This window comes from Lacerta agilis, chromosome 5, assembly GCF_009819535.1.
Source record: "Lacerta agilis isolate rLacAgi1 chromosome 5, rLacAgi1.pri, whole genome shotgun sequence".
Taxonomy (NCBI): Eukaryota; Metazoa; Chordata; class Lepidosauria; order Squamata; family Lacertidae; genus Lacerta; species Lacerta agilis.
In genome coordinates this window covers 9,378,918-9,389,957 of record NC_046316.1, presented here as the reverse complement: position 1 = coordinate 9,389,957, position 11,040 = coordinate 9,378,918, and the positions used below count along the sequence as shown (strand labels likewise).

Below are 11,040 nucleotides of genomic sequence, written 5' to 3'. Positions count from 1 at the left end.
GCCCTAAAGGATCTTCACTGCCTCCCAGTACATTTCCGAGCAGAATTCAAAGTGTTGGTGCTGACCTTTAAAGCCCTAAACGGCCTCGGCCCAGTATACCTAAAGGAGCATCTCCACCCCCATTGTTCTGCCCGGACACTGAGGTCCAGCTCCGAGGTCCTTCTGGTGGTTCCCGCATTGTGAGGTGAAGTTACAGGGCCTTCACGGTAGTGGCACCTGCCCTGTGGAACACCCTCCCACCAGATGTCAAGGGGAAAAAACAGCTATCTGACTTTTAGAAGACATCTGTTAGCTGCGGCTCATTGCTGACAGAGGGGGAGAGTGTGGAGAGACAGGAGGAGGTAATTAGGCAGGAATGCAGAACGAGGGAGGAGAAGTCTGGTTGCAGTGGAAGTCTGAGCTCTGAGAACAAGGAGAAGGAAGGGGGGAGTTCAAGGGGGAAGATACAGACTGACAGTTTAAGCTCGGACTCAGAGCGAGGGCCACCGGAAATAGCTCATCCCATGGAGAGCAAGAATTAATGAGAGGCGTGAACAGGAAAGGAAGCGAAGGGGGCCTTTAAATGTGGGAAGAGGAAGGGGCGGAACTCAGACTCGGCAACAGCTAATTTGGAAGCAGATGCTGAGTGACTGAGCTCCAGAGTGATTTGTATGTTTTGAGCAATAAACCTGAGTTAATTGCTGCCGCAGTTGTCTCGCTTCTGTGGGAGAGACCCAACCATTATACATCTGGAGGCAGCCCTGTTGAGGGAAGTCTTTAATGTTTGGTGTTTCATTGGGACTGCCGCTTCCCAGGTAGGCTACACCTTCTATTGTGTGGGCTAGGTGGTCCCTCCCCTTACCTGACCGATCCCTTGGCAACGCCTCCCCAGGTGGGATTGGGCGGTTAACTGAGGTAGGCGGAGACCCCAGGTATCCCTGCTTGGGGGAAGGCGACGCCAGCCCGAACTACCAGGAGTCGCACTGGAATCCAGGGGGCTGCGCGCGACCATGCAAACGTTGCCCCACATTTGATGTGGGGAACGGCCATTGTGTTCCTAATATTCTGTTGGGAGCCTCCCAGAGTGATTGGGGAAACCCAGCCAGATGGGCGGAATATAAATAATAAATTATTATTATTATTACTACTACTTCTGCTCAGTAGAGCGGACTGGACTTCTCAGGCGGACAGGCTTTTTCAAAGAATAACATGAGGTACGATAAGCACCCCGCCACCCCAAACCAGCAAAATTATTTCCAAAATAACACCACCACCTCAACATCTCAGTCTTTTATTTCCTTGGAAGCATATCAACAGACCTCAGTTTCCAGGAAGCATATCAACAGACCTCAGTTTCCATATCTTCCTGGAGCTCCTGTAGTAATGGTCCCCCTCCCCACACCTGAAAAACACGGAAACCACTGCAGATTGCCCGGCTCTTGGAAAATTATGGTGGAATCTAGCAGAAAATGAATAGAAACAGCTCAACCAATGCACACACCTGACCCATCTTGACGGTACGAGTGAGGGCCTAATTATGAGAAGTCATGTGCCGAGATAAATGGTGCCGTTCCCGAAAATATTCCTGGCAGACGGGGCAGGTCAGCTTCTCCTCCCGCCTCCTCTTGCGTGGGGACTCTGGTGAAGCCCCCTCCTTTTTGTGGTGGCAGCGCATGTGGAACACCAGGTCAGACGTCATGCGGAAGGAGAGGTTGCATTTCGCGCACCAGTTTTGGGCCGCGACGCTGAAGGAGGTGAAGGTGGGAGGCAACAGAGTCAAGGAAGCGGACGAGGGGCTCGAGGCCGGGGCGGGCGTGGCCTGCCTTTGCTCTTCCATCTGCCTGGGCCACAGCCCTGAGGTATAAGGGTTGCGCTGAACGAGGCCCGTCTGCAGCAACGGGGAGCCGTTCAAGTCGCTCGCCAGGAACTTCGAAGCCAGAAGGGCGCTGTAACGCATTAGGTCTGCGGCACTGACACCCCCTGACAACTCCCCTGGTGCTTTTGCTAAGTCACTCAGAGGATGAGGGGCAGCTGCTGTCCTCCTGTCCATCAGGCATTTAGCTGGCTTGCTGAAAGCACTCTTTGGCTCCCCGCCACCTCTGTTGGGCCACACAAAGGAGAATGCGCTGCCAGGTGAACACTGAACAGGGTCCCTGCCAGGGTGGGACTCCCCAATTCCTTGTTCCACCACCTTGGCTTTCTCCATTTTCATCTTGTCCTTTATCTGCCTCACTTCAGTGAACGCACTCTCCTTCTGCTCCAGGAGAGCACCCCTCTTAACGGACATTTGTTTTCCTGCGCCGAGCTTCCAGAAAGGTCCCCCTGATACCTGCTGCGCAACTCCTTCGTCCCTGCCCCCGCTGTGCTGTCCTTCGTGCAAGTGGTTTGTCTTCTCCAACAACACAGCCTTCCGGCTCAGGCCGTTCTCCGGGTCGTCGCAGTTCACCCGCCTCTCCCCGTGGGAATCCTCTTTCCAAGCGGCCATTTTGGACTCCAGGTCCCTAGCCAGGCTGTGGAAGTTTGTGGGTTGTCCTACCAACCTGCTTTTCGCCGTCTTTGGGGCGGAAAGGTTTCTCCAGAGCTGGGCGCTGTTCTCTGGGAAGCAGAGGAAGCGGGCGTGAGACAGATACGGGTGCTCCCATTTGAAAACTTGCTTGCAGTTTGGGCAATCCAACTCTAGGGAGAAAGAAAAGTCATAGGAGTCACAGAATTGCAGAGTTGGGCCATCTAAATCATAGGTCCTATCTGCTTCATTATCCCAATTCCTATGCTTATTGACAGTCTCAACAACTCTAAAAGTTTGGGAATGTAAGACTTCTGTTGCAGGAGGCATGCTGATTCTTCCTCAGCAAGGCTTGTTCTTCAACAGGTAAAACTCGAAAAATTAGAATTTCGTGGAAAGGTTCATTTCTTTCAGTAATTCAACTTAAAAGGTGAAATTAATATATGAAATAGACTCATGACATGCAAAGCGAGATATGTCAAGTCTTTATTTGTTATAATTGTGATGATTATGCTGTACAGCTGAAGAAAACCCCAAATTAACAATCTCAACTTTGGGGTTTTCATCAGCTGTACGCCATAATCATCACAATCATAACAAGCAAAGGCTTGACATATCTCGCTTTGCATGTCATGAGTCTATCTCATATATTAAACTCCAGTAGCTAATGAAAACAATTGCTTACATAAATGAACTTTTCCAAGATATTCTAATTTTTCGAGTTTCATCTGTATATGCTTAATAATATTATTAATAATGCTTTCAACCAATAGACAGTGGTACATTGGAAGTCGAACGGAATCCGTTCTGGAGGTCCGTTCGACTTCCAAAACATTCGGGAACCAAGGCGCGGCTTCCGATTGGCTGCAGGAAGCTTCTGCAGCCAATCAGAAGCTGCAAAAGCCACGTCAGATGTTCGGGTTCCAGAGAACGTTCGAAAACAGAAACAACCACTTCCGGTTTTCGATCGTTTGGAAGCCAAAACGTTCGACTCCCAAGGCATTTGAAAACCAAGGTAAGACTGTACTTGGAACAGATGTTGGATTTGTAATTCCTCGCTCCTCCTGCATCCTTCTTTAAAAACTGGCATTTTTTTGGTTACTCTCCAATTCTCTAGTAACAAAGCCAATTTTAGTTACAAGCTCCTTTTGTTAGGAGACGAGCAATTTCACACTTGAGTTCTCTCAGGGGGCTCTCAGGTGTATGCCAACTGGATAGGATGACATTAATCCTTAATTTGACAATTAGCCCTAGAACCTCATCTCTTGTCAGTTCTTCAAACACCCTCCCTGAAAAATTACTTCTAGGACATCTGTCTAACATCTTCCACCATGTAAACCAATGCAGAATCACTGTTTCTCCGCTACGGGAATAACAGCAACATATTTTATAGCAACGTGGCATGAAAAAAAACGATATATTCTTGTAAGAAACATTGGACCATTGCACACAAGTTTAAATATATTTAACTTTGATGCCCCCTTCCCAAAGCCTGGCAGGGTGCGAGGGCTGGTGTGTGCGCGCCAAATTTTGATGTAGCTCAAGGCGCCATCATGCCCAAGTCTGCCCCGGTTAGGAGTTCTATGGATCATTAGTAATAATGAACTGGTCCCTACACCACTACATTAAGAGCGGTGGACTCATAATCTGGTGAACCGGGTTTGCGTCCCCACTCCTCCACATGCAGATCATCCCCCAGCTATGCTCCAAACTCAGGGGGAAATGGCCTGGCTGGGGGTATCTGCTGGGGAGAATTGGCGAGTACAGGAGAGCCCTAGTCTTCTGATTCTCTTCGGCATGTGGGTTTGGTACCAAACTCTTGCCAGTGTGGTGTAGTGGTTAAGAGCGGTAGTCTCGTAATCTGGTGAACCGGGTTTGATTCCCCGCTCCTCCACATGCAGCTTCTGGGTGACCTTGGGCTAGCCACACTTCTCTGAAGTCTCTCAGCCCCACTCACCTCACTGAGTGTTTGTTGTGAGGAGAGGAAAGGAGAATCTTAGCCGCTTTGAGACTCCTTCGGGTAGTGATAAAGCGGGATATCAAATCCAAACTCTTCTACTGGTGCTCTGCATGATTTGTTATCATATCAGTTCCCACAAGCGGAAGTGTTAGGAAAGACCTCAGAGTGAACCAGGGGTGTAGCATGGGGGGCTGGCTGTCGGGGCGATGGCCCCGGGCACATTTTTCTGGGGGCCGTGAGGAGAATGCAGCAACCATGCCCCCTTTGATCCCAGCCTCGCAAAGCGGATCAGGGCTGGCGTCACAACAGCGGCGAGGGCTGGGCTGGAGTTCCCTGCCCCTGGTGGGCCCGCCCCCGGGAGCCATGAAGACACGCTCCATAGCTGGAGTGAGCTCCTGAGGAGCTGGATTTTCAGATAAAGGCTTTCCCAGCTAAGATAGGTAGGCAGTTGTGGACTAGGAAATTATTTGCAAGACTCTTTTTTTCTGCGACATATCTGACCATTTCTTTCAGTACATCTGATGAAGTGGAATCTAGTTAGGTTATGTCAGGGGTCAGCAAACTTTTTCAGCAGGGGGCCAGTCCACTGTCCCTCAGACTGTCCCTCAGACCCTTCCTATTCTCCACAGATAACCCAGAGATGCATTTTAAATAAAAGCACACATTCTACTCATGTAAAAACACCAGGCAGGCCACACAAATAACCCAGAGGTGAATTTTAAATAAAAGGACGCATTCGACTCATGTAAAAGCATGCTGATTCCTGAACCGTCTGCGGGCCAGATTGAGAAGGCGATTGGGCGGGATCCGGCCCCTGGGCCTTAGTTTGCCTACCCATGGGTTATGTCATAATAAATGTGTTGATCTTAAATTGCTACAATACATTCTTGCCTTCTTGAGTATGTTTAATTGCAATACAAATAATAAAATAAAATAAAATAAAATAAAATAAAATAAAATAAAATAAAATAAAATAAAATAAAATAATAATAATAATAATAATAATTTATTATTTATACGCTGCCCATCTGACTGGGTTTCCCCAGCCACTCTGGGTGGCTCCCAACAGAATATAATAATAAAAAAGCGATAAGACATCAACCATTAAAAACTTCACTAAACAGGGCGGCCTTCAAATGTCTTCTAAAGTCAGATAGTTATTTATTTCCTTGACATCTGATGGGAGGGTGCCACTACCGAGAAGGCCCTCTGCCTGGTTCTTTGTAACCTCACTTCTCGCAGTGAGGGAACTGCCAGAAGGCCCTTGGAGTTGGACCTCAGTGTCCGGGCTGGACGATGGGGGTGGAGACGCTCCTTCAGGTAATTCGAATACAATAGATGCTACTAATAAAAGCCAGGCTCTACTGATTCTGAAGGTGTCCGTCTTTCTATTTAGGAAGAGAAGGATGGTGTACCAGACAAAATGTTGTACGTGCAAGCCCTCCAAGGGAGTGGCAAGCCAAGGTGGGAGATAAGCAAAAGAATTATGCCTTGCCCTCCCCAGAGAATGAAAATTCCACTTGGCACATTAACCAGACGATGGGCTTTCTACACTCACCACTGTGGAGTCTTCTGCTGGCTTTAATCTCATTGAATCCCAGAAGCCCAGAGAGCTCCTCATCATACCAAACCAGGAGTTCCTCATTCCGGTGTATTTTCCTTGTAGGGCGATAGTACAGCTGGCTATTCCTTAAGTAGGCTTCTAGGTTCTGCTCTTTCTTGTTGGACGCTGGTTGAACCAACCTCATCCAAGGAAACCCACCAGGGTTCTGCACGGATGTGGCATCTACCTATAGGGCCAAAAGTGGAGAAATTCACTGTTTTTGTTTTGTTTTGTTTTTAAGAAGTTTTGAGTGAGTGCTACCATATTAATGGATACATGTCAGGCTTCAGGAAATCTGATTCCTCTCATGGTGGCAGCCAAGAAGTAGATAAACAAAAGGAGTTCTTACCAAGTAATTTATTCAATATTCACAGAGAGAGAGAGGAAGGAATGGCGTCTCCCTAAGACAATGGCGTTGCTCCGAGTAAAGTCCCATCCCCTCCGTCTCTGCTATTTTACGTTATCCCTGCATCGGCTGATCTGTGCTTTCTGCCTCTGAGCTTTCTGTTGTACTACTCTGAAGGCACGCCTGGTCCTGGGGGGGGGGGTCAGGAAGGCTTTCTGGGGACACTAAGTCTGTCAGCTGTCTCTCCCCTGGTGCTTCTTCTTCTTCCTGCTGCTCTCCCAATATTTCCCAGCTTCTCCCCACTGCAGCCTCTGAACTGTGACCTTCTGCAAACCATTGTTCTAAATCTATACTGTCCTCCTGTTCTCAGGAAGGTTCAGGAGAGTGCAGGGCACTCCCCACCATTCCTCCTCAGTCCAGCCCCTGACAATACAGTCATACCCTGGGTTGCGCACGCTCTGTGTTGCGTACTTTTGGGTTAAGAACGCACGCAACCCAGAAGCGTTTCCGGAGCGCGTGCGACCCCCGGATGTGCAGAACGCTTCTGCGCACTTCGCGCATGCGCAGAAGCACTCAAATCGCGCTACTTCCGGGTTTTCGGGGTTTTTTCGTGCGTTCAGGATACACACACCCACGTTATGCACGGCGACCCGGAACGGATCGCGTGCGTAACCCAGGGTTCCACTGTACATCCATAACAGTGATGAACATGTCTTTCCACATAAGCTTCAGAAATAATTGACATTTCACCCTTTTATTAGGTTGTTGCCCACAATTATTGCCTTTGCCTTCATCCTTCAACAGCCGCCTTCAGGTATTCATGGTGGACCTCTCACCAGTTGGCCCCACTAAAATAAATCTATGTAGATTCTCCAGTGAGCTACCTTCTTTCTGGGAGGAAGGTGCTAGGTTTAGGCTTTGGGATGACACTGGGACTGCATTTCTTGATTTGGTTGGTGGCGTCACCTCAAGGTCAGCAGGGACACTCACACCATAGTCAACCTGCTGGATCTTTCTATGGCCTTTATTATGGGTTACTATGAAAGCTCAGTGACACAATGGCAAGAATTTGCAAAAATAAATAAATTGTTGGACTACAGTGGAACCTCGTGTTATGGATGGGATCTGTTCCAGAGGCCCCTCCGTAACACGGAACTGACACAAGCTGAAGCGCCACGTCTGTGCACAGCGCAATTTAGCGCTTCTGTGCATGCGCGAAGTGAAATTCAGTGCTTCTGCACATGCGCAAGTGGTGAAACCCAGAAGTGGCCCGTTCCGGTACTTCCAGGTTGCCGCAGGACGCAACACAAAAACATGTAACCTGAAGCAGACGCAACTTGAGGTATGACTGTACTTATTCCTTGCTGGGAAATCCCCAAAAGCAATGATCGGAAGCCAGTATTTTTTGGGAAATTGTATTACATTAGTTCTAATTTGACACTGATGTGTTATAAATTTGGAAAAATGGATAATAAATAATTGGTTAAGTAAGTAAGTCAGGGTCAATAGAATAAAAACTTAAATTCACTGTTTGGCCTTAAATCTCAATAGTACAGAAAATCCTGTGTGCCTGGGCCCCTTGGGAAATGATCCGAATGACTGCAAATATCACAATAACCATTCTCATTACATTAGCTCACAATTAGGATTAGAGTGCCTATCAAAAGCTAGCTGGCTTCGTTTCAGAATCACTTTCTGGAGTCGTGCAAAGGGACTCTTCTGAACAGCTTCTTACCTTGATTACATAATGGATGTTTCTTTTCTCTGAGCACTTGAGCGCAATAAAAGCCACCGTGTCCAACTGCGCATCGTGCAGCAGGCACGGCCCCAAAATAGTCTCCTCTGGAATTTCTTGAGTGGTGTGAACAGTTGCTAAGACGTCTGGGAAATGCTGCGGCAGAAGTCTGTTATCACTCGTCCTGAATTCTTTTGTTAAAAGTGTAAGTTCCATTGCAAACCTGTAAGGGGCAAAGAATTAAAGTGTCTACGGAGAATAGGTAGAGGAAGGCCCACTGTGTACACTTTTGTCACCCACGGGGTTTTAATTGCAAGTCTGACTATGTTTCTTATGAGCTAGACGACACGTGGCTCAATATGTTTGTGATCAGGATACCCCACTTCTGCTGCTTCCATATTTGGTTTGCTTCCAGAGCAGCTACATGGGGGCTGCTACCGGTAATTTGATCAGGAATAAGTGTTGGGGGCTGTGTTAGAAGCACTGATATATAAGCTAGGTGCCAAATGGTTCCTTAAACAAAGGTTGCAGTCGCCAAAATGTTAAGTCTAGTTGCCATTTTGGAGCAAGAATACAGGTAAAGTGCCCCAGTCCTTTTATTGTAGCTCAAGGCGAAAAGAGGGAATAGAACCAGATACAATGACATCAGGTCACGTAAAGGGAGAAATTTGGGGAGTATATGAAAAAACAGTCCCTTGGATCCATTTCTAATTTTCCATATTGTTAAAGGGGGGGAAGGATAGGAGGTTATTTAATTTGTAATATATGTGGTCTAGTGGTAAAGGGAAGCAGCAGCGAATGATTTAGTCAATAACCCGAGAGGACGGCAAGTGGAAGTCTAAGAAGTTGATAGGATTGAGTGTTGTATGCAAGTATTATGATTTATTTTGTTGGATTAATGAGTACTGATTTTTTTTTTGTTAGAATGAATGAATATGTAAGATTTGTTATTGAGAGTGCGTGTGAACACTTTAGTCTGGCGCCTATAAAAACAAGGTAAAAGTGTCTAACTCTGCGGCCCTCTTTGAGCTTAAGGTCCAGGCAAGAAGCCAGCTCTGCATTTATAGTCACCTGGTCCTGGAGAAGGATATGGGTCGCTGTCTGGAGATCTGAGCAGGATTAGAGGGAGGGATTGGGATACCCCTAGTTATTTATCATCCCTGTCTTACAGAGTGCCATCTAAGGGAAATCACTGCTTTAACGAAACTTGGGACTCCTCCTTCATATTACGGATTCGTGATGATTTGCACTCATGATGCTATCAGGGAGGTCACACTCAAACCGCTTTCCATGCTGTTTGTGCCTGCAAATGTTTTTTTTGGGGGGGGGGGCAGCCACACTGCTTCGCTTCCAATCAGCGCATATTCCATCGCTTCCTGTCGACATCTCGTAAGTTATTATACCGCAAATGTTCCAGTTTATTTTTCTTCTGCCCTTGTTGCAATATGGCCCTCCCAGACAGCAATAATGTGTAGCTTTGCAGAAGCGTCGCAGGACAAACTGAAGCAAAATAAATCCACAACTAATGTGCTATTGTCGTGTCAAGAAGATGTTGCAGAAGACACCCGCACTGAAACACCACTCTAGACAAACAATGATGTAACGAAAGTACATTAAGAAAGATTGGAAGATTTGTATGTATGTGAGAAGTGTGGTTATGTAAACCAATTTTAACCTTTTTTTCCTCGCGTTTTTCTTTTTCTTTTTCTTTGTTTTCTTCTTCTATTTCTTCTTTTTTATTTGTATTGATGAGACTGTAAATATTTTTAATGTGTGTAAATAAAACCAATAAAGATTACTTAAAAAAAGAAAAAAGAAACACCACTCTAGGGAGAGTCCCTAGGAATTTTAGCAAAGGATGCTCCCAGATTCATGCCACAGAAAATGCGGCCATCCTCTCATTTTGCTACAGTTCGGCGTTCAAAAACAATGTGACAATGCAGTCACACTTAGCCCAATCTCAATTGCCTAAAAAGAAGAAGCCTGGCCATGTAGAATTGCAGAGATCCAGAGTTGCTCTTTTCTTAACTGAGTAAATATTTTCTCCAGAGAAAAGGATGATCAAAACAGACTCCACCCTGCCTCTGATTCTCACAATATGTGTGTTGCTGCTTAACAAAGTATATTTGTTCAATGTTTGTCCAAAAGTATATTTGTTCAATGTTTGTCCAAAAGTATATTTGTTCAATGTTTGTCCAAAATGTCAAGCACACTCTTCAGTAATGTCAGGAAAGCAATAAATTGTAACAACATGGAGTGGGAAACAGACACCTCTCAAACCTAAAGGCTCAGATATCTGTTCACCGGCACAACTGCCACATGTTTTGGCATCTGTCTGTCTCAAGAGACAATGGAGTGCTTCTAGATACTTGAATAAAATGTATTTCAAATACTGTACAACAAGACTTTCAGAAAGAATCACCTGCCCATTCTCAATGCCAACAGACATATAAAAATTGCTTTCTTTTCCCTACTTTTGGTTAAGAGCTTTCTTATTAGAAATATGGATTAAATTACACCATTCATTCTCCCTAAAGGGTTACAGTTACTCTCAACGCTCCCTCTACTCTAAGTAAAAGAGGTATTAAATTTTGGTATCCACAATTTAGTAGGTTTCCTTATTAGTTTTCATTTCTCATTATTGCAAAGCAATTTAGCATTAAAAGTTAACAGTACAAAAAAAACATATTCAACCTTTTGTATCAGCCCTGAAAAGATAACAGGAAAACGCTGTGCATGTTTCCTCAAAAGCAAGTCCTGCTGTGTTTTGAACTCTCCTTAGCATTTTACCATCATCATCCCAAAGAAAAGATATAAAGAAAGATCTAAGCCAAGGTTAGCATCCAGAGATAGTTTATCATTTCACATTATCCGTGTTCAGCTAGCTACTCCTTGTAATCCAGATTCCACACGG

General features: G+C 45.9%; 1 protein-coding gene across 1 annotated transcript; it reads right to left on the bottom strand.

Annotated features, from left to right (window-relative positions):
• Positions 1-1,507: 1,507 nt before the first annotated feature.
• Positions 1,508-8,346, bottom strand: ZNF488 (zinc finger protein 488). Its single transcript, XM_033148084.1, has 3 exons — positions 8,127-8,346; positions 6,001-6,232; positions 1,508-2,655 (listed from the first exon to the last, which is right to left on the bottom strand). The coding sequence occupies exons 1-3, from the start codon at positions 8,340-8,342 to the stop codon at positions 1,511-1,513; spliced, it is 1,593 nt and encodes a 530-aa protein (XP_033003975.1). The 5' UTR covers positions 8,343-8,346; the 3' UTR covers positions 1,508-1,510.
• Between the last annotated feature and the right edge of the window lie 2,694 nt (positions 8,347-11,040).